Source organism: Berghia stephanieae, chromosome 1 (assembly GCF_034508935.2).
Source record: "Berghia stephanieae isolate SIO BIC M18660-M18661 chromosome 1, UCSD_Bste_1.3, whole genome shotgun sequence".
NCBI classification, from domain to species: Eukaryota; Metazoa; Mollusca; class Gastropoda; order Nudibranchia; family Aeolidiidae; genus Berghia; species Berghia stephanieae.
The window spans coordinates 58,125,000-58,149,685 of NC_088360.1; the positions used below are offsets into that span (position 1 = coordinate 58,125,000).

At 34.6% G+C, this 24,686-nt stretch overlaps 2 protein-coding genes across 4 annotated transcripts in view; both read right to left on the reverse strand.

Moving 5' to 3' along the window:
- The window catches only part of LOC144978306 (lipoxygenase homology domain-containing protein 1-like), a gene marked incomplete at its 5' end in the record, with an annotated part of 84,041 nt that extends 59,546 nt beyond the window's left edge, over positions 1-24,495 (reverse strand). For 2 of the 3 annotated variants that reach the window (XM_078924180.1, XM_078924188.1), the window contains 5 exon segments: positions 2,540-2,721; positions 3,332-3,370; positions 12,586-12,612; positions 16,184-16,239; positions 24,338-24,495. In XM_078924180.1, coding sequence (XP_078780306.1) covers positions 2,540-2,721; positions 3,332-3,370; positions 12,586-12,612; positions 16,184-16,239; positions 24,338-24,495 — 462 coding nt within the window. 3 annotated transcript variants of the gene reach the window in all.
- Positions 17,375-22,921, reverse strand: LOC144963477 (uncharacterized). The gene is made up of 6 exons (XM_078897557.1): positions 22,675-22,921; positions 22,002-22,373; positions 21,010-21,606; positions 19,071-20,132; positions 18,547-18,988; positions 17,375-17,459 (listed from the first exon to the last, which is right to left on the reverse strand). The coding sequence occupies exons 1-6, from the start codon at positions 22,919-22,921 to the stop codon at positions 17,375-17,377; spliced, it is 2,805 nt and encodes a 934-aa protein (XP_078753683.1).
- Positions 24,496-24,686: the final 191 nt, after the last annotated feature.

Below are 24,686 nucleotides of genomic sequence, written 5' to 3' on the forward strand. Positions count from 1 at the left end.
AGGCTCTACAAAATCACCAGAGCACTCTCGGGAAAAACAAAACTCCCCAGCTACCCAGTAAAAGACAAGAATGGCAATGGTATTTCCGGAGATACAAACCAAAGAGCATCAACTATGCCATCAGACGTTCCACCACAAATAGATCACCTTGATATCAACATCAAACCACCAACCAAAACAGAGATTGCCAATGCCATAAAGACCTTCAAACAAGGCAAAGCAGCACGGCCAGGTGGAATTCCACCAGAAGCATTGAAAGCAGACATCCAGACATTAACTGACATGTTATATCCACTTCTACACAAAATCTGGGAACAAGAGAAAGTTCCAAAATACACGGCCATCTCGTTAAATTACCAAAAATGGGGGACTTATCATTGAGCAACAACTGGAGGGGAATCATGCTGCTATCAATCCCAGGGAATATTTTGACCAGAATCATTTTGGAATGCTTGAAGTTGAAGACAGCGCCTGATAAAAAACTCAGTAATGAACAGGCAGGTTCCCAACAAGATAGAAAGTGTACCGACCAAATTGTGACTCTACGCATTATCATCGCATAGTTACTAGAGTGGTAATCTCCTCTAAACTCTGTCTTTGTAGACTTCCAGAAAGCCTTTAATAGTGTGGACAGATAGTGTGGCTTTTCAATAAAATTTGTGACCATCATCCAGCAGCTGTATGAAGATTCTACTTGCCAAGTCATCCACGACGGGAAATTAACAGAACCCTTCTCAGTGAAAACTGGAGTCTGGCAAGCCTGTATTTTGTCACCAACAATCTTTTTGATAGTTATCGACTGGGTCATGAAACAGGCTACCACAGGACAAAAGAGAGAATTCAATGGACCCTAATGAACCAATTACATGATCTCGACTGTGCAGATCACATCTGTCTTCTATCTCACAATTTGAAAGATGCACAAGAAAAGCTAAACAAAGTCAGAGAGGAAGCAACGAAAACAGGACTGCAAATAAATACAGGCAAGACAGAAATGATGAGCGTAAACAACAAGCAATTTCACCCAATAAAACACCACCAAAGAGTCATCAAAGAGGTAGATAAATTTGTATATTTGGGTAGCATAGTAAGTAAATAGGGAGGTGCAGACGAAAACATCCAGAACTGGATAAATAAAGCACGATATGCTATTAACACTCTTTGACCAATGAGGAATTAAAAGGCTCTTACATTGAAAAATAAAATCCAGATATTCAACACAAATGTGAAGTCTGTTCTTTTATACAACATAGCGAGTGACTAAAACCACCACAAATAAGCTTCAAGCATTCAAAAACAGATGCCTCAGAAATATCCTAAACACCAAGTGACAAGACATCATCACAAATGAAGAACTGCACCAAAAACTGAACCAGTAACCTATTGAAACGGAAATAAAGAAAAGGAAATGGTTTGGCCATACTCTAAAGAAGCCTGCATGTAATATCACCAGGCAGGCTTTGGACTGGGACCCTCAAGTAATGAGGGGGTTGGTCGACCAAAGCAAACATGGCGTTGAAACATTGAGACTAAGTTGAAGACGGCTGGACAAACCTGGGTCCAGATAAGGAAGACCTTCAACAACCGAGTCAGATGGAAGAGTGCTGTTGCGGCCCTATGTTCCACAAGGAATCAAGAGGCTTAAGTCAAGTCATATAAAACTGATAAGAGAATTTAATACAAGCTGCCCCAATAACTCGGTTGGTAGAGCCTCAGCCTTACAAGAAAAGGAATTTGTATCTGTCCAGAGAAAAAAGGTTTTTATCTAATCCCCTTGTCCATCCAGCAGTGTATGGGCATCTCGCATTTTTAGATGACAGAGGTTTGTTTTTTTTTTTTGGGTTTTTTTTTTTGCGTGTGTATGAAAAACCAGTACACTATCTTCACGTTATTAAGATATTGTTACTATCCATTGAATGGTCCAAACCCAAAATAAATTCTATTTCCATGGGCCATATGCATTTTGGACCACTTTAATATTGTTTGTAAAATGCTCTATTCAGACTAATGACACAAGGATGTATTCTTGGAAAATGAAACACATTGAAAAATTTAAGTCATGACTCAAAGCTTAGTCAACACTGGTTGTGTCAGGGATAGATACATTTACTCATGTGCGGCTATGTGGTCTTGTGGTATGACACTCGCTTTCATATCGGAAGGTCCTGGGTTCGAGCCTCACTCGGCACATAGTTGAGTCCTTGGAGAAGGCTCTTTACTCATTCTCTCACCATACTCAGGTGTAAAATGAGTACATGGTGTAACAGCATTGTCTCTGTCCGAAAAAAAATTTACCATTGCCTAACAGGCGTCATGTCCTGTTCTAAATGTTAAATATTGCTGTTGGCCAGGGACCCATTGTAAAGCGCTTTGAGCACATTTAGTGGATATTGCGCTATATAAAAGCTACCTTTTTATTTTTTTTTATTTACTTAGATGGTTTAGAAATATTAAAACCAATGCTAAGAAGCACAAAATTACTAGGTAAGTCAAATCATTACAACAAAGATGGTTCAATGTTTTCAGATATTTCAGTTACCATGATATCATCATTAGACCCAGGCTGAAAAAGACCCTGAGTTCCACTGCCGAGTTCAATGGGTCCAACCTTTCCCTCTGTTCCATACACATACAATGCTACTGCGTCTTCCATGGTAGTCCCACTGTCGGCATGAGTGATTAGCTGTACTCGGGTGTTGGTCTCATCTTCTTTTTCTGGCTCTGTGAGAAGAATGTTACAATATCCTCATCCTCATTGTCATCATCATCAAGGAAATATCATCTGATTTTTTCCCTAAAATTGCCTCATATCATATCTACAAGATAAGTGAGAACTATCTCTGAGACAGACTTTTTCAAGTGTCCTGTTAGCAGGGCTATACCATGGATCATTGGCATAATGTGGTAGGACGACCATTTCCTTACTGTTTCTGCATCACATTTTATTTTACCAGGTTAAAGAGACCCGGCTATGCTTTTAATAAAGGATGAACAGAATGGCAGTGAAAAAAATCTTCCCCACTCAGGAACAAATTTACCTTCATTCTGGATTGAGTGAGTGAACCTTAATACTATCAAGACAATATCAACATAGCATGCTCTCTATTTGTTTAACAAAAATAATGTGTTCATAATAAAAATCAAAGTCAAACCCATTCGATCTTGTTCTTAAATTAAATATGGAAGTAATTATTTAGGTGGAATCTTCTTTAATAATTTTCTGCCCAAAGGGTTTGTATCACATGAAATTTGTAAAGACTTTAACAAGAACAAATCAAATTATATATTATAATATGATTTATCAAATAGTCAAGTGATTCCATTTTCTCACCCTTTGTTTTTTCTTCGACGTTATCAATGGGCAGGGCTTCTGTAAATTAGAAAAATAAATTAATCAAAAAACATAAAAGTACTGAACTCTCGATTTATCAAATCTTACTATTTTCTACATTTGTGAAGCAGGACAAGAGGAGTCCAGGTATCTTGACTTTTAAAGACAAGAAAAACACTTACTCTAACGGGGTAAAATACATATGAAAAAATAGAAACTCAAAGTAAACAATGCCCTGGGCTATTGATTAAAATACAAAACACTTCTGTTCATGGCTTGAAATGTTGAACAAAACAATGAATTGGAATTTCTGTTTAACTCTTATTCAGATTAATTAAAATCTAACTTTTTACATTTGAATTTGTACAAGCAGGACGGCGTGACTAAGGGAATATTAAAAACTAAATGCAGCTGAAATTGAGTGAAATAAGAACCATAATATCAATTTTCACTATTCCTCATTCTGATGTCAAATATGTTCCTTTCAGGGAACAATTTAATTGTTGATTAGACCCTTGAAAAAAACAAGAACATTAAGAGCTTGGAGGAAGAGGTGGAAAGAGAGGAGAGAGATAAGAAAAAAAAAAGGAGGAAAAAAAGGAGGAGAGAGAGAAGAAGAAAGAGCAGGATGATGATAATGACGACGATAATGATGATGATGATATCAATAATAATAATAATAATAATATTAATGATAGAAGGAGGAGAAGGAGGAAGATGGGAGAGGACGAGGAGGAAGAGGAGGAGGAGGAGGAGGAGGATGAAGAGGAGGAGGAGGAGCAGGATGAGAAGAAGAAGAAGAAGAAGAAGAAGAAGAAGAAGAAGAAGAAGAAGAAGAAGAAGAAGAAGAAGAAGAAGAAGAAGAAGAAGAAGAAGAAGAAGAAGAAGAAGAAAGCGGAGCAGGTGGAAATGGAGATCAAAGAAATATATAAGAAAGAAAGCAAAAATTAAAGAAATCTTTCTTTTGTATAGATGGGGCTTAAGTCTCTAAACTAAATATACAATAGAATATATTTACGAAAGTGGGCTGGGAAGTTTTGCAATATCCGTAATAACTCCCTCACTTTTCGGAATAATTTGTTAAACAATACATTAAAAGAAAGCTTGAAATCTGAGCTACAGATTGCTTACTTTAGTTCTCGACATAGTCACTGTCCCAACCAACACAGAGCTGCTAATGCTGCGCCATTTGACACATCCTATTTGCAAAAAATTGACGTCCTTTTCCTCTACACCAAAATCGGACAGTAACTTTCACATCTTTGTAGCTTGCATAAAGGCTTCTTTTGCAGAAAATAGGAAGAATTCTGAAGGTTCTAGGTCTGGACTGTAGGGTGGATGCGGCAAGCTGGAGAAATCCATTTTCCTCAGTGCGGATGAGTCTGTTGACTCATATGGGGTCAAACATTATCGTGTTGCAATATCGCATTTTTCTGGGATCACACTGTTTTCAGTCAGGCTCTCAGTTTTTTCATTGTGGCAACATATTGATCAAAATTCGCTGTTTTGCTCTGTTCCAAAAATTCTATATGAACACAATCTTCAAATATTTAGAAAATAATGGGCAGCACTTTTCTAACCAATGCCAAAACTTTGAACTATTTTTTTTTGACGATGAGAGTTCTTGTATCAGTATTCCATTGACTGGTGTTTGCTCCCTGAGTCATACAGGTGGAACCATGACTAGTCTCCACTGACTATTTGCTGAATAAAGGCATCGACTTCGTCTTCATGTACCTTGTCAATATTAGGAGCAAATTGTTTTTTGTTGCTCTTTATGGCCACTTGTCAACATTCGTGGGACCCACCTGGCAGACAATGTCCCGTAGCCAAGGGTAACTGTTACGATGTGGTGTACCCTTTCCTTAGAAATTCCAACTTCTTTCACAATGTAGTTTGTCTATCATGTCGATTTGCCAGAATCATGTTTTCAACTTCAGCCTGATTACTGACATTCGAAGCACTTCATGGCCTCCCACGAGTTTGATCTTGAAGTTTTGATTCGATCGGGTCTACTCCTTCCACAAACCTTACCCATCGCCAAACAGTGCTATAATCAACACAAGCGTCACCATAAACATGCTTAACTCTGACATGGATGTTTAATGGGTGAACAGCATTCAGAAATTCAATAACAGGTCTCTCAAACAGAGATACATGCATAGGTTTTGAAACTCCAAAAAAGACAGGGAATAAGAAAAACTTGGTCAGTGTTTGTAAACTGTTAAGAATTAACTTTTTAAAATGCTACAATTTATTAATGTAAAAGAATTAAAAAAAAAAAAAAAGAAATAGGAAAAAAAAAAGATGACGATGTCTATTATGTGTGTTAAACCATATTCCATAAATGAGATGTATAAAAAATAATATTTTGATGATTAGGAGCAAAGTGATTTGAGTTAACATGTTGACAATAATTGCGTATCATAAATACATGCATTCCGTTTAATTGATAAACATTAATAGAGTTTCTAAAAACTCATTGATTCCTATATTATAAATGAGATAAGGCAATGTGTTCAGCATGAATAAAGCTAAATGCAATGTTGAAACCTTCATTTCATTACAAGCAGTTCATGTAAAACAGTGCAGAGCTAAAACAAAAGGTCACACATTGTCAGCAACAAACATCTTTTAGAAGAGAAAACTGGTATGGAGTTAGTGATCTTTAAAAAACGTAAAATAATTGTCATGAGACTTAATTGTACAGCGTGGTGAGTAAATCGATAACAATAATAATAATAATAATAATAATAATAATAATAATAATAATAATAATAATAATAATAATAAAAATAATAATAAATAATAATAATATAATAATAATAATAATAATAATAATAATAATAATAATAATAATAATAATAATAATAATAATAATAATAATAATAAAATTAATAATAATAATAATGAATTAAAATAATGATGATGGTGATGATGATGATGATAATAATAACAACACTAATAATAATAATAATAATAATAATAATAATAATAATAATAATAATCATCATCATCATCATCATCGTTTATTGTAACTAAAAAAAGGATTTTTTTTTGTACAGACGTGTAATAATTTATATATTAAACTTGATAAATTTTTTAAAAGTCATAATATTATATATATATATATATATATATATATATATATATATATATATATATATATATATATATATATATATATATATATATATAGTTGGTTGAGGGGAATTGGCTGGAATGATGTGAGGATAATAAATAATTCGCTCAAAAGAAATATGAGGTGAGGATAATATATATATATATATATATATATATATATATATATATATATATATATATATATATATATATATATATATTATTTTTAAAATATTTACCACAATGTTTGAGACAGTCTACATTAATGTTTCAGGCTTAATTTGCCATCGTCAGGACTGAGTTGTTTTGTTGACTGTTGTTGTTTCTTGAAGTGGTTCCGGTTTAAAGTTAATTAACAAGAATTTCCGCCGATGTGGACACGTTCCGTACATCTCACTTTTCGTGTTGAGTGTGGCTTCATGAGGGTGTTTGATTATAGTATATTTCTCTTCCAGGCATAAGCTACATTGTTTTGATGTTGGTGTGTATCCTGTTGCTTTAGATAAAATTTTCCATGAAATGTTGTGGTCTAGTTTGTTGTCTTTTAATTTCCAAATATGTTCGCTGAGTTTTGTGGATGTTTTTTGTTAGTGTTTCTAAATGTTGAGGTGTGGAGGTTGTATCTTGTTTTGAAATTATTTTCTGTTAGTCCTACATATTTTTCTTGCTTGTTTGTTTTAGTTTCTGTGACTGTGGCTTGGTAAATTAAACTTGATTATAAGCATTGTTTGTTTAGCGGGCAATGTTCTTTATTTCTGCAGTTGCATTTTCTGGTGGGTGGGTTTTGCTCTTGTCGGTGGTTTATTAAAAAAAAAACCTCAAAGAAAAAAATATACAACACAGCTTTACATGGAAAATCATCTCTTATATCATATATAATATATATATATATATATATATATATATATATATATATATATATATATATTATATATATATATATATATATATATATATATATAAAGTTATAAAAATAAAAATCATGAATAAAAAGTGCTCGACTTTAATTATGTTAAAGGAGCAGAAAATATATATAAATAAAATAGAATTATTGCTAACTTCTACAGATCTGTTTCATGCTACTAGAGCAATCTACAGGAAATGTAATCTGTATTGTTGTTTATGATTGTGCGTTTCGTACAGCCTGTGATGTTTTGGTGTCGAGATTATCATGGTGGTTTGTTGTTGCAAAGAAAGTGTTTATTACTGTGTCTGCATGCGGATGTAAATTCATTTCTTTTGTTCAGTGTAGCCACGTTTGGTTGACTAATGATGTAAATTTTCTCTTCAAAGCACAGATTGCATAATTTGAGTATGATTGTGCTCTTGAGATTGTTTTCCATGTAATATTATGTTGTATGTTGCTTTCTTTTAGGTTCCAGATATATTCACTCGAGTGCCATGAATGTATGGTTTTTAATGAAGATTTGTGTAGATTATATTTGGTTTAAAATGAGCATTCTGTCTCAAAAACAATCGAAAACTATCCCGACCAGAACCTAACAACACTCTTCAGAAAAAATGCAATTGCAGAACCCAGAAAACATAAAACGGCAATTGCTTGACACAAAACGTTTACCAAGCCCTAGTTGCACGCTCAGACACACAAAGCAAGAGACATACATTGGTCTCATAGAATGCTCATTTGAAACCAGATATAATCTACAAAAATCATTTCATTGTTTGTTCGTTACAAGTATTTCCATGGGCAGTTCAATAATTGTTGAAGGCTCTATTTACTTTTCTGCTTTTTCTTTAAATGTAAAAGATATTTATCCTACAACACTCTCTGTAAGATTAGACAACTGTTGCTCCCAATAAAGACTTAGCTTGTGTTATAATTTCATGAGTAAAAAAAGAGGGACAAAGGACCTTCACCTCGATCATTAGCCAATTCCGCTAGACAAAGAAATAATAGCACGTGGTGTGTATCAAAATGCACAAACACATACACATACACACACAAATACACACATACCAGGCATTTTAATGGCTGACAGGCACATGTGACGAGCTTTGATCAATCAGAATCTTTCATTTGTAAGGTTGTTAATGGAAAAACCTAGACTTGTTTATAGTTTTTAACATTCATTATTAGTTGAACTATGTAACTGTTGATTCGGGCCATGCATTCTCTGACTCTGAGATAGATAAAGACACGCCCTTTGCTGGGATATCTAACATGCTATTGGTAGAGGAAAGGACAGTATTATTAAGCCTTGGAAAGGGTGGCTTTCTGAGTTTTGAAAGCGTCACAGCTAGGTGCATTTTAAAACTTGAAATTGATATAACTTATCATCAATATTTATATTGAATTTATATGTTTTTTATGTAGAAAAAGGATTGTAGTTTCTGAAACAACCAAAAACTGAAATTTGGTCATTTTGACCATTTTCACTTTAAAACCGGTTTTCTTCATTTTCCAAATCCCGACTTAATACAGCTTCAAGGCGTGGGGTCACAAATATAAAAAGTTGATGGCAAGTGGTATGAAGTATTATCTTGTAACAAAGTCAAGCAATGCTGAGCATGTCAGTAATAGGTAAAGTAACAAAAGTTACGAAACTAACAAAAACTAGTAAGGCATTTCATATGCATTAACTCAAATTACATGAGTATGAAAGAAAACCTGGCTAAATGCAGTGACAGATATTGTAGGAGTGCTAGCACAAAAATGCCACCTAACAGATGGTTTGTACTGTTTATAATGGAAATTTGGTTTATATGGCCTGTTTAGGGAATAAAAAAAAGGGTTAGGAACCACAGTGAGCAAGATGTACCTTTTAAACTGAATACACGATGCAAATATTTATTAATATTGCTCTTTATACCAATTGCGAATAATGCCCATTCCGCCGAAACACTTTTTTTCTTGTTTCCAGTCACTAGGCTTTTAGGCGATCACCACAGTAGTAGTTATAGTAATAGTAGTAGTAGTAGTAGTAGTAGTAGTAGTAGTAGTAGTAGTATTAGTAGTAATAGTAGTAGTGCGGCTATGTGGTCTAGTGGTATGACAATCGCTTTAGGATCAGAAGGTCCTGGGTTGAGTCCTTGGAAAAGGTTCTTTACTCACATTCTCTCACCGTACTCAGGTGTAAAATGAGTACCTGGCCGTTAACAGCGTTGTCTTTGTCCGAAAAATTGTAATATCGCCTAACAGGCGTCATGTCCCGTCCTACATGTTAAATGTTGCTGTTGACCAGGAACCCCTTGTAAAGTGCTTTGAGCACATTTAGTGGATATTGCGCTATATAAAGGTCTTTTTTTTTTTTAGTACTAGTAGTAGTAGTTGTTGTTGTAGTAGTAGTAGTAGTAGTAGTAGTAGTAGTAGTAGTAGTAGTAGTAGTAGTAGTAGTAGTAGTAGTAGTAGTAGTACAATCCAGCATGGTTTCCTCAAACACCATGGGACATGCAAAAAAGTTTGAGGAAACTGTGCCTTGCCATAATGACTTGATTGGGGGGTGGCGGAAGGGGGGGGGGGGTGGGGGTAGTGTGGCTCAGCAGTATGGTCTTTGCTTCGTACCCATAAGATACCTAGTACTTCTTCCTAGCTCAAATTTCTGCCTAGCTCTGCGGCTGACACCTGGGTTATTCCAGTCTTCCCTTGGACTAGACCCTAAGACAAATTTCTGCTTCAGGATTAATAAAGGGAACTTCATCATTTAGTTACCTTATTAATATGTTGAAGGAGATAACTTTATGCATGCCATGTTACAAGGGGTTGGTGTGTGTGTGTGTGTGTGTTTGGGAGGGGGGGGGTGCAGTATCACAACATTCATTTCGTACCCAACCATTAGCAAATCATGGCGTGTGGCATTGAAATTAGAACGATTGGCTAAGTGAATAATAAGAGAAGTGTTCAATATTCGAAAAAGCGGTGGAATGTCTGAGTAGCTATGTGTGTCTGTATGTGAATAATACTGTTTCACACACCTGCAGTATTGATAGACACGCACAGTACACACATAGGAAACTGTCAATGTTACAGTAAATCAACACTGGTTGAAATCACAGGGCGCATTAAAAAAAAACTTTAATCCTTTGATTAATTTTTTTTTTAAATGTTGGCTGGTGAAATTAGTTCAAGGAAACCATGCTTGAGGTAGAAATTAATTCGAGGAGCTAATGTAATGATAACAAAGGATAATAATGAAAAAATTGGGGACATTTGAATGGATTTGAGGAAACTGTGCGTGCGAGGAAACTGTACCTCAATGTAGTAGCAGTAGTAATAGTTGTAGTAATAGTAGTAGTAGTAGTAGTAGTAGTAGTAGTAGTAGTAGTAGTAGTAGTAGTAGTAGTAGTAGTAGAAGCAATAGTAGTAGTAGTAGTAGCAGTAGTAATAGTTTTGGTAGAAGTAGTAATAGTAGTGGCAGTGGTAGTTGTGCCAGTGGCTGTAGTAAAAAAGTGGTAATACAACAACTATATAATGCATATATTGAGAGGGAAAGATATCTTAACAGTACATTTTACAATGTAAAGAGCATTGGTGTATAGAAAAGAGGGATGTGATATTTTTAGAATTTATAAATATAAATTACATTGATTTGTAACAGTTAGCTACAAGTGTAACTTGATTTGTTTTCTTGTTTTTAGTTTTTTCATTTTGTTTTAAATGATAAAATTGGATGAAACAGTGGCACTGAAATGTAGCACAGAAAATATTAACCCAAAAAAATGCAATATTGTTAGATCACACTTAAAACAAATAGATTACTATTGGTTAGAACATTTGTTTCCAAGTGAAACGAGTGTGCTGTTAAGTTACAACACAATGATCTCACCATCATTCTCTTCTTCAAAGTCAACCACCTCTGCAGCAGTTTCCACATCTTCTTCAACAACAGATTCCTCTATTTCAGTATCTTGTGCATCCGTTTCTTCAATAACTTCATCCATTACTTCCTCATCTTCTTCCAAAGCAGTCACATTAGCTTCCTCTTCATCGTCACTTTCATCTGCTTCAGCCTCTTCATTTTCACTGATTTCTTTTATGTCTTGTATGATTTCATCTTCTAATACTTCAACATCTGTTTCATTGGGTAATGATTCCTCCACAGTTTCCTCTTCTTCATTGTTTTTCTCTTCTTCTTCTACCTCTTCTGGCTCTTTATTTTCAGACATCACAGATTGCGGTGTCCCAATTGGAGGTAATACAGGCAAATTTGATAGTTCTCGCACTGGAGAAATTTAATAATTGGATGAAATTAAAAACGCTCCTTATATATTCCACTTAGGATACTTAGGTTTTATAGCATGTCCCATAGTGTGTCTATAAATCTAAACATTTAAATTTAAGATGATTTGATATTTTTATTTACGGTGAAATTAATATCATTATAATTCTTTCACAGACTATGGTTTTGTAGTATGGTCTGCACGTTCACCTGATTCTAGGCCTTTAATTTCTTTTTTTTTTTTTTTTTGGGGGGGGGGGGGGGGGAGATAAAAAAAAGAACCATCTCAATAGTACATGGATCGATACCATCTCTTTGCTTGTAAGGCAAGTGCTTTACCATCGAGTTATCAGGATCCCCAAAGGAGCAAGTGTACTCAGTAAAAGTAACAGAAGCAAGTGTACTCAGTAAAAGTAACAGAAGCAAGTGTACTCAGCAAAAGTAACAGAAGCAAGTGTACTCAGTAAAAGTAACAGAAGCAAGTGTACTCAGTAAAAGTAACAGAAGCAAGTGTACTCAGTAAAAGTAACAGAAGGAAGTGTACTCAGTAAAAAAATGACAGACTGAATGCATGTGACCTACAAAATGTATTGCTTCAAATTTATCAAAATTGTGTTAATCGCATTAAGATAAGCATTATTGCAATTAATGAAAAACAAATTGCAGCTATAAATTGAATAAAATAACAATTGTCTAAGTAAGAGTTTATATATTTGTTTTCTATTGTTTTCTGATTTGTCCAGACTTTCTGACTTAAATGTTTTTTGGGCGTGAAATTTGAAAACCTAAAGTATAAAAATAAATATATGTTAATAGTCCGATTTAAAAAAAAAAAGATCAATAAATGAATTGCAAACTCTCATACTTTCCACAATACAAAAGTATAAATGAAATATAAAAGGAATAGGGTTTCAACAATATGTTATAAAGTTCTTTACTGATTTGATATCTTACCTGGCGTGATCTTTGATGGGGCAGGTTCTGTAAATGAGAAAATGATTCCCATCTTAAATATTAAAATAAATAAAGATATAACTCTTCATTTTTTCTTGTTCCTTTTTAGTTAATTGTATTCCATTTATCTTTACTCTCCATCTTTTTTGTTCATCTTCTTTGCACCACATGTTTATTTACATGAAAGTCAATTTTATTTTGAGAAAGAAAATACTAATGTTCCCGACAAAAAAATAATAGATGTGTTAAAATGCTAACAATTTCTTTTAAAAAGGTGTATCACAAATGGCAGTGTCAAGTAATGAAAACATCACCAATATCCAGGAGTGATGGGGGTTGGTGGTGGTGGCATTGATACTGTTGTTCACAGATTGTAATATGAAATACCCAACACGTCATTGGCAACTTTTTCATGGGTGCACTAAATTATTTCTTCATACTTTCTATATTCAATAATTATGTCCCAGATGAAGATCAAGTTTGCTTGCCTATTATTTTTCATATCAAGCAGCATAATTTCTTTGTCACTATTTTACACACACAAAGAGATGGACAGGAGTGGGAATTCTAGGCATGCAAGGAGGATAAAGAAAAGATAAGTATTGAAGAAAGGAAATACAGAGAACCTTTGATATTTCTTGTAAAATTGTATTTATTCTTTAATAAATAAACATTTGTAAATTCATGCAAATAAATAGTTTTTGGTGGAATCACAGCAAAATGCAGGTATAAAATTAAAAAAAAAAAATGCGTAGCAATTTGACAAGAGCTGTATGTCATAGGAAGTGCAATGCATTTTGTGTTTTAAAACAAAAGAAAAAAAAATAATGATTGTAATTAATAATATTAGAGAGGGTTAAACTTTGTAGTTATTAAAAATGGTATTAGTTTTAAAATGATTAAGCTCTACTTCTTCTCCTACGTGAAAACCAAATGGCTCAGTCAAACAGAGTAGGGCTGTTAAAACTATTCATATTTTCTGGACAATACTCTGTGACTTTTCCCCCTTGATCTCGCCCTGCCGCTTATAGTCTGGTGCGGCTAATAGTAGTAGTTTCTTTGTCTGTGTCAGTCAAGTGTCTAGACTTCATAGCTATTGTTTTTGATATTGTAATGAATAAACAACAAAGGAAATCACACATCCCTAATACTAGTGCTTTACACAGACAGCAGTGAAGAAAGCGAAAATGAAAGCACACCCACACAGATAGGAGATGAAGTGATTCTCAACCTCTTGAATTCAGACACAGAGGATGAAGACTTCAATAGGTTCACTGGTGACTTTGATATATTGGATTGAATTGAAGAAGGTGCAGCTTATACCCCAACGTGGCTTATAGTCGGATAAAATTGATTTTAAAAAAATGTGTGGTGCAGCTTCTAGTCTGATGCATCTTATGGTCCAGAAAATACGGCTTAAAAGAAAATTTTATAACAGACAAGGGAAAGAGACATTGTGTATAGACTAGTTGCACTGTATAAGTTGTATTCATAAATAAAAGAGATTAAGTTTATGAAGAGAATAAAACCATTTGAATTCAACCCACTTTAAAATAACAATGAAAGATTATGGCTCAACACCTGATTTACAAATGCATCTGTTACTTCCTAAAGGCATATAAATATTTGGAATAACAAGTTTGTTGTAAGAAAAAAAGTTATGGCATAAACTGCTTCCTGACTTGAAATGGTTCTTCAACATATTTAAATAATTTCAAGCAAAATGCAACTAAAATATTGGAAAATTTGATTCTATCCAATGAGTGCAAAAAAAACAAAAAACTTTTCAACCATGTCAATTCCAATTGACAATTTGCATTAGTGTAAATGGGAGCAAACATTTATAACATTTTCAAAAATTTGATTGTCATGAAGTAACAAGCGGTCCATTAAAAACATATTTAGACTTTTTAAAATAAGATAAAATAAAGAATGCAACATTCATTCAGATTGCATGAGTGATTTCATACACATTCTAACAGCATTATCAAAGATCGTAAATATCTGGGAATAAATGTCACTTCCAATCTCTAAAAAGAAAAAAATAATTTTAATCCAATTATTTATTTAAATAAAAATAAATAAATTATTATTCAATTGTAGTAAAATAAGTGTAAATATTTTCAGATCTGATGTCTTTAATAGTAACATTTAAGTTGAGCTTAATTCTAGAAAACAATGCATAATTCTGTCTATTTCAATGATATTTTAAAGCTTCACTGCATGATATGATATGATATGATATGATATAAGTCCAGATTTATGTAGGCTTTTACAGCCTTTTATCTGCTCTTGTGCATTCGTGAACGTATATAATTCAAGTCTCTCAAAACTGGGCATGCCACATGGTGGAAGGAGGTGTCTGAATTTAACTTTACAAACAGTATTTTTCTGTTTCAAAATGAGCATCAAGACGGCACTTGAATGCCTGCAATGAAGGGGCGTCGACAACTGTTGCAGGCAGGCAGTTCCATTTGTCGACTACCCTAACTGAGAAAAAGTTCTGCCTAATGTTTAGAGAACACCTTTCTTTGGAGAGTTTGAATTTGTGTCCTCTGGTGACTTGCATAGAGAAGTATACGAGATGGCAAGATATACATTCAACAAACATCAATATTGGTCACTATGCATTTTCAACTGTGAGCCTTACTATTAAATCAACATTTTAAAAAATCTTATCTCTTGAGCATTTGCATAATTTCAACAAGCAGTGAAATTCTATATATTACACAATTAGTTAAGATTACAATGAGATTATATTATGAGCAAATGAAACGAGCTTAACAATAAGAGGGCAAAGTGTAAAAGTGCATAGAAAAACGCAGTGCAAAAACATGTAACAACAAGTTTCAATTATTATTAAAGATGACTTGACTGAAATCAAATTTAGTCAAAGCATCGAATTTATAACAATAATGTCTTTAGAAGTTGATCCCTCCTAGAGAGGAATTTAATCCATCATTCACTGAGCAAAAAATTAGAACATCATAAATTACTTGAAAAAAAGTGACATAGTGTACAATGCAGAAAATTGTGCAATAAAACAAAGCAAACCAAAAAAAAAAAAGTCCATTCCAGAGACAAAATGCATTGCTCTCTCATCTCTTCTTTTTTTCTCTGTTTTTGTTGTTGTTGTTGTTAAGCTTACAAGATAAAACTTTAAATTATCTGATAATTGCTGCACTTTAAACGCAACAAGATAACATGTTTAAATTAGTCTGAAACATTAAAAAGAAATATTGTTCAATCAATATTGAGAGGTGAGTATTTGCATTAGGAAATTTATTACAGCATTGTTGTTTGTGTCTTCTTTTTGTTTTTAGCGGCATTCACATATTTTTGCTCAAGCAATGCTTTCATCTATGAAAGAGACATTGGATGTCCTGATTTACTCCAAGTTTGATCACCAAATTATAAAAGATGTGATTTTTATCATTGGTGTTGTGGATAAAATGTTATTTTGGATTGAATGATAGGCCTAAAATATTTAACAGACAATGAAAAAAGTACATTCAGAAATGAGTCAATAAAATGTAAGTGAGATAGATACAGTTATTCCTCCACCATTATTGAAAAAACAGCAAATCAGGTCACATACCCTGAACAGGTAAGATGCGTTCCAATTTACGATCTTCCATCCCAGAGTCAAACCACCTGTAGAATGAAAATGAAGAGAAAAAATAGCAATTGCAGTAATCTTATTTATCCTGAAAATAGGAATTATATCAATAATAATAATAATAATAATAATAATAATAATAATAATAATAATAATATAATAATAATAATAATAATAATAATAATAATAATAATAATAATTAATAATAATAATAATAATAATAATAATAATAATAATAATAAAAATAATAATAGAGTCGTCCCTCCCCTTACCGACCATTTCCCCGACCGACCAAATAGAGAGTTTTGTTTAGTTACGTGTTTAATTGAATGACTTTAGTTGTAATAACCCGATTACATCATTTACGAAGACTGCTACCGCCACAACAAACTGTCAAAATAGCAAATTAGCGAAAACTCACTCAAATTGACAACTTTTGTTCAGGAAAGTGAAAATGTTTCTTGTCTTACGGGGTTGCACGTCGTCCGTCCTGACTGACAAATAAGCTAAATGTAACTCTTCTAACGGTAGAAATATATTGAGTGGCTTAAAACGGCCTCCTGGGATCTATATTTAGGCATTACTATAGTCAAATCGGCGTTGAATTTCTACTGTGCTCTGAAAACAGGTTGGTCAGTGAGGGAAGGGCATTTTCGCATGTCCCGTCCCCTACCAAACACCTTAAAACGTTTTATGTTGTTTTTTTTTTTAATTTCCTAGACCTAGATGTGTAAATAGTTGCTAAATAGTTTGTCGTTTAACAGTGGCTGCTATTAGGAAGACAGAAAAAGAGGCTACAAAGAAGACTGAGCAGGAAAGGAAACGTCAGAAGAGTGAAAAAATAAAGCAGATAGATTAGGACTGAATCAGAAAGGGAGAGGGAAGGGCAAAAAAAAAGAAAAGAGAAGGCAGAAATCATCCTCGGCGAAACTAGTCAGAGACTCGTACAGAGGTTATTCTAGACGATGATTCATCATAATCATCAGATTGCTTCAGCAAGAGAGAATACAATGACCGAATTAGTTGTGGCCAGTGCAAGCGCTGGTTACATAAAAAAAAACAAAAAACAATGCTCGGGCAGCCAGCGTGATACCATTGAAACTCTTGACGAGGAAGGGCTTGATGATATTTGTTTCAATTTAAAGTTGTTGTTTTTTTTTAATCTGCATGTCATGTCTTGTCCTCATCATTGTTACTATAGTAATGTTCCCTTGGCAGGTAGACATTGTAAAGAGCCTCTAGCGAGAATTTTAAGCTGATTTTTAAAAAAATGAATAAATGAGAGTATTATTTATTGTATACTTACGATGATATTTACAGTACAGCCTTTCTTATTATTCATTTGATCTGTATATCAAATTGTAGTGCATCATAATAATGTTCTGTTAGTGGTAAGATCGGGTGGTTGGTATGGGATCGGGCTTTAGGCGGTAGGGGGACGATGGAAAAGAATGTGGTCGGTAGGGGAAAAATATATCACATATTTAACACTACTAGAACATAGATAATATTTCTTGCGAGGAAATATCAGTTGACAACCCAAACCTATCACCACATCTTAAGATTTTGCGACATTGCTCTTTGGAAACGGTATTATTTATGGTGCTTGTTTTGGTCAGATTATTTCCCTTGTTCTCGTAAGGCATGACAAGGCTCTTAGCGGTCGGAATGACTCTAATAATAATAATAACAATATACCTCATCTTTCAAACGTTAACTAGCATAAATATCCTTTTAATGTCTTATACATGACATGGTATTGAAGCAATCTTAATAAATGCAATTGTGTTTGATCATGACAAACATTTAATCATTTTCATATCTCAATGAATCCAATTCTTTGTCAATCCATTTCTTAAATTGGTCAACAAAACAGGCATTTTCTGCAAATGTTAACAATGCGACGAACTAAAATATTTTGTGTAATTTTTTAATTACACAAATTGAAATATAAATTTTTAATTTATCACTGATAAAAAACTGTAAAGTCATTGTATCAGCTGTTTTGCTATAGACGTTCTAATGCAATCTTGATAAGGTTGTAACTCTTGACTGACTCTAAACGATCCATAATAGATCCATTAAAATCCATTTTTAAAGCCTGCCAAGAATGAGCCAGAAAAACAAAAATCTTGCAGGTAGAAACCCGTCTTTATAAATATTGTTTGGAAAGTTATCAAGAAAGTTTACATGCTTTAAACAAACTACCTTCCTTATTAGAGTGGCTTTGTATCCAGTTAGAGTTGAGACGTAGCAGCAGAAAGCATAACATCCAAAAGTACCAGCAACTATTTATTCAGTCCATGATATTAACAATTGAAGTGTCACTTTCACATAACTACTTGTGTCCTATCACTGTCAAAACGAACCTAATGGCTATCAAGAGGTTTTCTGCCTCTTTGTAAAAAAAAACTATTAATGATGCTTGTTTTCTTTTTAAAGTAGATTTCGTGCCAGATGGTGATGGTGTTACGGATGATTCAGATGTAGAAATTGTAGCTGGTAATGCAGGTGTGAATGATGTAACGGATGATGCAGATGTAGATGATGGAGCTGATGATGCAGATGTAGATGATGCAGCTAATGATGCAGATGTAGATGATGTAGCTGATGATGCAGATGTAAATGATGTAGTTGATGATGCAGATGTAGATGATGTAGTTGATGATGTAGATGTAGACAATGTAGCTAATGATGCAAATGTGGACAGAGTAGAAAATGATCTAGATTTTGATGATGCAGACATAGACAATGTAGCTGATTTTGCAGGTGTAGATGGTGAAGCTGATGATGCAGATGAAGACAATGTAGCTGATGATGCAGATGTAGACCGTGTAGATGATGATGCAGATGTAGACAAATTAACTGATGACGCAGATAATGATGCAGGTGTAGACAATTGTAGATGATGATGCAGATTTTGATGATGTAGATGTAGACAATGTAGCTGATGATGCAGATGTAGAATATGTTGCTGATGATGCAGATGTAGACATTGTAGATGATGATGCAGATTTTGATGATGCAGATGTAGACAATGTAGCTGATGATGCAGATGTAGAAATTGTAGATGATGATGCAGATTTTGATGATGTAGCTGATGATGCAGATGAAGACAATGTAGCTGATGATGCAGATGTAGACATTGTAGCTGATGATGCAGATTTAGATGATGTAGCTGATGATGCAGATGAAGACAATGTAGCTGATGGTGCAGATTTTGATGATGCAGATGTAGACAATGTAGATGATGACTCAGATGTAGAATATGTTGCTGATGATGCAGATGTAGACAATGTAGCTGATGATGCAGATGTAGACATTGTAGATGATGATGTAGACATTGTAGATGATGATGCAGATGTAGACAATGTAGCTGATGATGTAGACATTGTAGATGATGATGCAGCTGATGATGCAGATGAAGACAATGTAGCTGATGGTGCAGATTTTGATGATGCAGATGTAGACAATGTAGCTGATGATGCAGATGTAGACAATGTAGCTGATGATGCAGATGTAGACAATGTAGCTGATGATGCAGATGTAGACAATGTAGCTAATGATGCAGATGTAGACAATGTAGCTGATGATGTAGACATTGTAGATGATGATGCAGCTGATGATGCAGATGTAGACAATGTAGCTGATGATGCAGATGTAGACAATGTAGCTGATGATGCAGATGTAGACAATGTAGCTGATGATGCAGATGTAGACATTGTAGATGATGATGCAGATGTAGACAATGTAGCTGATGATGCAGATGTAGACAATGTAGCTGATGATGCAGATGTAGACAATGTAGCTGATGATGCAGATTTTGATGATGTAGCTGATGATGCAGATGTAGACAATGTAGATGATGATGCAGATTTTGATGATGTAGCTGATGATGCAGATGTAGACAATGCAGATGATGCAGATGTAGGAAGTGTAGATGATCAGATGTAGACATTGTAGATGATGATGCAGATGTAGACAGTGTAGCTGATGATGCAGATGTAGACAATGTAGCTGATGATGCAGATTTTGATGATGTAGCTGATGATGCAGATGTAGACAATGTAGATGATGATGCAGATTTTGATGATGTAGCTGATGATGCAGATGTAGACAATGCAGATGATGCAGATGTAGGAAGTGTAGATGATCAGATGTAGACATTGTAGATGATGATGCAGATGTAGACAATGTAGCTGATGATGCAGATGTAGACAGTGTAGCTGATGATGCAGATGTAGGCAGTGTAGATGATGCAGATGTAGACAATGTAGCTGATGATGCAGATGTAGACAATGTAGCTAATGATGCAGATGTAGGCAGTGTAGATGATGCAGATGTAGGCAGTGTAGATGATGCAGATGTAGACATTGTAGATGATGATGCAGATGTAGACAATGTAGCTGATGATGCAGATGTAGACAATGTAGATGATGCAGATGTAGACAATGTAGCTGATGATGCAGATGTAGACAATGTAGATGATGCAGATGTAGACAATGTAGATGATGCAGATGTAGGCAGTGTAGATGATGTAGATGTAGCCAGTGTAGATGATGCAGATGTAGACAATGTAGCTGATGATGCAGATGTAGACAATGTAGATGATGCAGATGTAGGCAGTGTAGATGATGCAGATGTAGACATTGTAGATGATGATGCAGATGTAGACAGTGTAGCTGATGATGCAGATGTAGGCAGTGTAGATGATGCAGATGTAGACAATGTAGCTGATGATGCAGATGTAGACAATGTAGCTGATGATGCAGATGTAGCCAGTGTAGATGATGCAGATGTAGACAATGTAGCTGATGATGCAGATGTAGACAATGTAGATGATGCAGATGTAGGCAGTGTAGATGATGCAGATGTAGACATTGTAGATGATGATGCAGATGTAGGCAGTGTAGATGATGCAGATGTAGACATTGTAGATGATGATGCAGATGTAGACAATGTAGCTGATGATGCAGATGTAGGCAGTGTAGATGATGCAGATGTAGACATTGTAGATGATGATGCAGATGTAGGCAGTGTAGATGATGCAGATGTAGACATTGTAGATGATGATGCAGATGTAGACAATGTAGATGATGATGCAGATGTAGACAATGTAGCTGATGATGCAGATGTAGACAATGTAGCTGATGATGCAGATGTAGGCAGTGTAGATGATGCAGATTTTGATGACGCAGATGTAGACAATGTAGCTGATGATGCAGATGTGGACGATGTTGCTGATGGCACAGATGAAGGTGATGTAGCTGATGATGCAGGTGTAGACATTGTAGCTGATGATGCAGATTTAGATGATGTGGCTGATGATGCAAATGTAGACAATGTAGCTGATGATGCAGGTGTAGACAATGTAGCTGATAATGCAGATCCAGATGATGTAGCTGATCATGCAAATGTAGACAATGTAGCTTATGATGCAGATTTAGATGATGTGGCTGATGATGCAAATGCAGATAGTGTTTTAGTTACTGATGATGTTGAGGATCTTCCAGAAGTTGGTAATGAGCATCATTTTATTGCTCAAGTAATCGTTGTATTTAGTCAATGACGAATTCACAAATTTGACCATTGATCTGGGGATTTCCATTGTCAATGAGTTTAAGTCCATGGCATTCAGAAAGCTCTTGACCATCAATAAGGACTCATAATTGTGGTTGGTTAGGCACGTCCTGTCTTCTTTTATAATATCATTTAAAACATTAAATGGGACCAATAAAAATGCTGAGGACGGATTTGATGAGTTCGGTGAGAATAGGGTACCGAGGCCCAATTTTACCTCTTAAGTTGAAAATCAATCTCCAGTAGTCAAAGTCAATTTGAAAAGCACTATCATCATCTTCATAATTTATCAAAGTGATTTCATCATCACACACATATTGTCTTAACTCAAAGTCCGAACTACCTAGCCCTGACTCCGGAATGACGTTTGGTAACTTCTTTGCCAGTTCCATGATGGCAGGTCCAGTGTAGGATGATCTTTGATGACCAGGGCTGATGAAAGATAATTTGGATAGGACAGAGTAGTTAATCGGCAGCTTCATGAACATTGGAGCAGCCTGTACATATCCTTCTCTCAGTGCTGTGAAAAACTTTCTCAACCAAGGAAACTTCAATTTGTCTTTTATAACCCTCATCAAAGTGGGATAGGCTTGATTACCAATAAATAATTGATGATCCTTGTTGATTGCTCAGATCTTTAAACTTTATTTGTATCAATTTTGATGGAATAAAAGATGGAAATTTCTCAGGTTTGATGAAGAAAGAAAACAAAGTCTTGACTTGCACAAAAATTTGATGATGGACCTTATATGCCATTGGCTTTTTGCTTTGAAAACATTTTACAAAGCCCTCAAATTTTGCTAGAACACCAATATAGAGTTAGAAACACAGAAGAGACTTAATTTCGTTATCAACAATGAGTAAAATAATCCTTTCTTTCCTTTGTTTACCAGCGTCAGTCAATTTCTGTCTCGAAACTTTGTGAATTAAAGATGTCAGTTTTTCTGTGTCCTCTGGCAAAAGGCTATATTTGACGCTAACACCAGCAGCAAACTCATCCACCGTTGATTGCTCCGAGGTTTGCAGGAATGCTACATAGTACAGCCTGAGAACATCCCACTGCACACAGTGAAACTGCTCCATTGAATTAAATAGCTTCTGAGCAGCAATGTTAACTTTATGTACCGTTATCTCCATTGATATCCAAGAGGAATTCGTTTTTTCTAATCAAACATGCTCCTATGCCCTCTTTTTCCCCCTCACACACCAGAGTAAATGTCCATCAAAATACTAATGATCTGATCCCAACTCACATCCCTTTCCTCCAACACACCATCTAACATTTCCATTACTTTTTCTGCTGGTGCCTCATTGATCTCTTTACAGGCTATCAAATCAATGATGTATTTCCCCAGGTTAGTATCATAATACTGCACTTTATCACTTTATTTCCAGAATTCATTTATGGTCCCGTCATCCAAAATTAATGAAAAAATGTTTTGGCTCAAATTTTCATTGATGGATTTCTTGACATTATCAGCTTCAATGTGTCGTGACATATGTTGCCAATGTAGCCATCAACGTGGTCTTTTTCAATCCAACTTTTTCGTCGCTGAGCTGTTTACATAGCTGACACAATTCGGGTCCCAGAGTGAAAGGAGGGCAATGCTCACTCACTAAGGAAAAGACCTATTCTCGATTTCACTTCACTTGTGCAGTCTTGCACAGATGTCAAAGCCTGATCTGTTGAGCTGCTTAAACTTGAGTCTAACTTGCCACTTGACACTGTTGCCAAATAACGTGAAAATTGATCATCATGAGCAGCATGATTCATGAGAGCTTTTTTACCACTGCTGCCATACACAATTATTTTTTAACACACTATACAAAATGCACTTCCATTTATATCCACTTTCCTGCACCATGTTCTGAAACCCTTACTGTTTTTGCACATTTCATCTGTCCAATTTGGCTTCCATTATCAACAGCATCAATCTTGGAAAGTGAGGCAATATCAATAGACTTCATTGGTCACAGATGTAAATAATTAAGAATATTTGAAATTCTTTAAAAGAAAACGTGAATTTTTTTTTTTTTAAGGCACTGAAAATCGAGAACTTTGAATTGATGTTAACACATGAAAGGCAACGGTACCAATGACACTGTTGAAATGATTGAGGTCATAGAATATAATGCAAAAAGATACCTATAATACAATAAGTAAAGTATTGTAATCGATTAAAATGCTACGACTATTTTCTCGCTTGTTATACTTTCAATTTTAAAAATCAAACCCCAATGCAAGAAATTTTTTTTTTACTTAACGCTAATCAGGTTGGCCAGCCACAGCCGGCAGACTTTGACCCATGGATCCGTTTTCATGGAATATAGTATCAGATATTGTTGAATGATCCATTTTCATGCATCTGAAATTTTATGACATATAAGCAATTATCTGGTGTCATTCAACGAATTCTAATTTTTAGAAAGTAAATTTGTTTCACTTTATTTCGATTTGCAGTTTTAACTTTTAATATTTCATCTTAGTTAAAATAGCATGATGATTCAAAGACAACAGTACTCAGAAAATGATAAAAGTAGAAATAAATATACCGACTACATGGGAAGACAAACTGCATGTTGGTATTCTTGCCTTCCCTTATGATGACCTTTTCCAAGAACCAACCCTCTCCAGGCCTTGTTTCATCATGACCCATTAAAATCTTACTAAGTTGACCAAGATGTACCGCTTCTACTTCAAACTGGTCAACCTGCCATAAAAAAACCCCCAAAAAACAATGCTTGATGAATTTAACAAAGATAAAGAAAATTGGTGGAGTTTTATTTTGTTGTCTTCTTTGGTAATAACAATTCAAATTGTATGTAAGGCATATCATTTAGTAAGTTATTATGTGATCTTTTGCCACATTGTATACATTAAGTGTATCTAGGCATATTACCT

Excerpts from the sequence above, each read along its gene's own strand:
- LOC144963477 (XM_078897557.1), bottom strand. The coding sequence starts at position 22,921 with ATGGAGATAACGGTACATAAAGTTAACATTGCTGCTCAGAAGCTATTT. Across the intron at positions 22,374-22,674 it reads ACAGAAATTGACTGACGCTG|CCTATCCCACTTTGATGAGG; the intron begins GTAAACAAAGGA and ends TTGGTAATCAAG. Across the intron at positions 18,989-19,070 it reads CATCATTATCTGCGTCATCA|CTTCACCATCTACACCTGCA; the intron begins GTTAATTTGTCT and ends CTGCATCATCAG.